The sequence below is a fragment of the Cyphomyrmex costatus genome, unplaced genomic scaffold, assembly GCF_001594065.2.
Source record: "Cyphomyrmex costatus isolate MS0001 unplaced genomic scaffold, Ccosl1.0 scaffold5211, whole genome shotgun sequence".
NCBI classification, from domain to species: domain Eukaryota; kingdom Metazoa; phylum Arthropoda; class Insecta; order Hymenoptera; family Formicidae; genus Cyphomyrmex; species Cyphomyrmex costatus.
The window spans coordinates 1-1,029 of record NW_017279447.1 but is presented as its reverse complement, the minus strand read 5'-3'; the positions used below and the strand labels follow the sequence as shown (position 1 = coordinate 1,029).

The 1,029-nt window shown below is 62.8% G+C and overlaps 1 protein-coding gene across 1 annotated transcript; it reads right to left on the bottom strand.

Moving 5' to 3' along the window:
• Window positions 1-101: 101 nt before the first annotated feature.
• Window positions 102-935, bottom strand: LOC108778868 (glycerate 2-kinase-like; the record flags this gene model as incomplete). Its single annotated transcript, XM_018546178.1, has 1 exon — window positions 102-935. A coding segment is annotated over one exon (834 nt), but the record flags the coding sequence as incomplete, so codon positions are not given.
• Between the last annotated feature and the right edge of the window lie 94 nt (window positions 936-1,029).

Genomic DNA, 1,029 nt, shown 5'->3' with positions numbered 1-1,029 from the left:
GAAGCGGTCATTGATGCTCCCATTGATGCTGAAGTGGTGCGTCACAGACGCCGTATCGAGTCCAACTGCTGATAGGTCGACCATATTCCATGCTACGCCGCCTATCGCGACCACGTTCGCGCAACCCGCGCCGCGAGCCGCCTCAGCGAGTCGGCCGCTGCCGTCACCGACGCATCCTCACCGACAATGTCGGTCATCGAGTACGCGCTCTGAACTCCCATCGCACGCATTTCACGTGCTCCCACGTCCACCTTGCCGGCCAGTACGATGCACGGACGAGCCACGCTCGCCGCATTCCGGGCCACCCCGTAAACCACCTTGCCGGCCCGCGAACTGAAGTCGTATTTACCTTCACCGGTGACCACCAGATCGGCGACCGCCATTGCCTCCACCAGTCCGGTGGCTTCGGCAATCAAGTCGATTCCAGACGTGAACTGTGCTCCCAGCGCCAGCATCGCAAAGCCCAGTCCCCCAGCCGCACCAGCTCCACGCGCATCGGCGACAGCACGCTGCGACGGTGTACGTCCGCACACGGCATTGACAAAGTTATCCAAGATCGCGTCGACGCGAATGATCTCGTCATCACTCAGGCCCTTCTGCAGACCGAATGTTTTCGATGCCCCGAACATACCCAGCAACACCGACTCCACATCACTGGCGATCGTGAGCTCAACGCCGTTAAGCCGTTGTCGTACAGCTGTTAGATCGCAGGTCGTTATGCCGTCGAACGCAGCAGGACCGCGGTCTAACGGGCGATCGCCAGTCGCTCCGAGCGCGTGCAGGAATCCCGCTCCCGCATCGTTGGTAGCACTGCCGCCCAGACCAACGACGCATCGACGCGCACCCGACTGCACGGCAGCGTTCAACAACTCCCCGACCCCGACCGAGGTCGCGGCTAACGGTTCACGCCGCTCGGACAGCGCTAGACCGCAGGCCTGCGCAGATTCGATGTAAGCGACATCTCCGTGCCGCAGCCACACGGCCGGCACCGGATCGCCGTACGGGCCGGTGCCTGTGCTGATCTCCAAC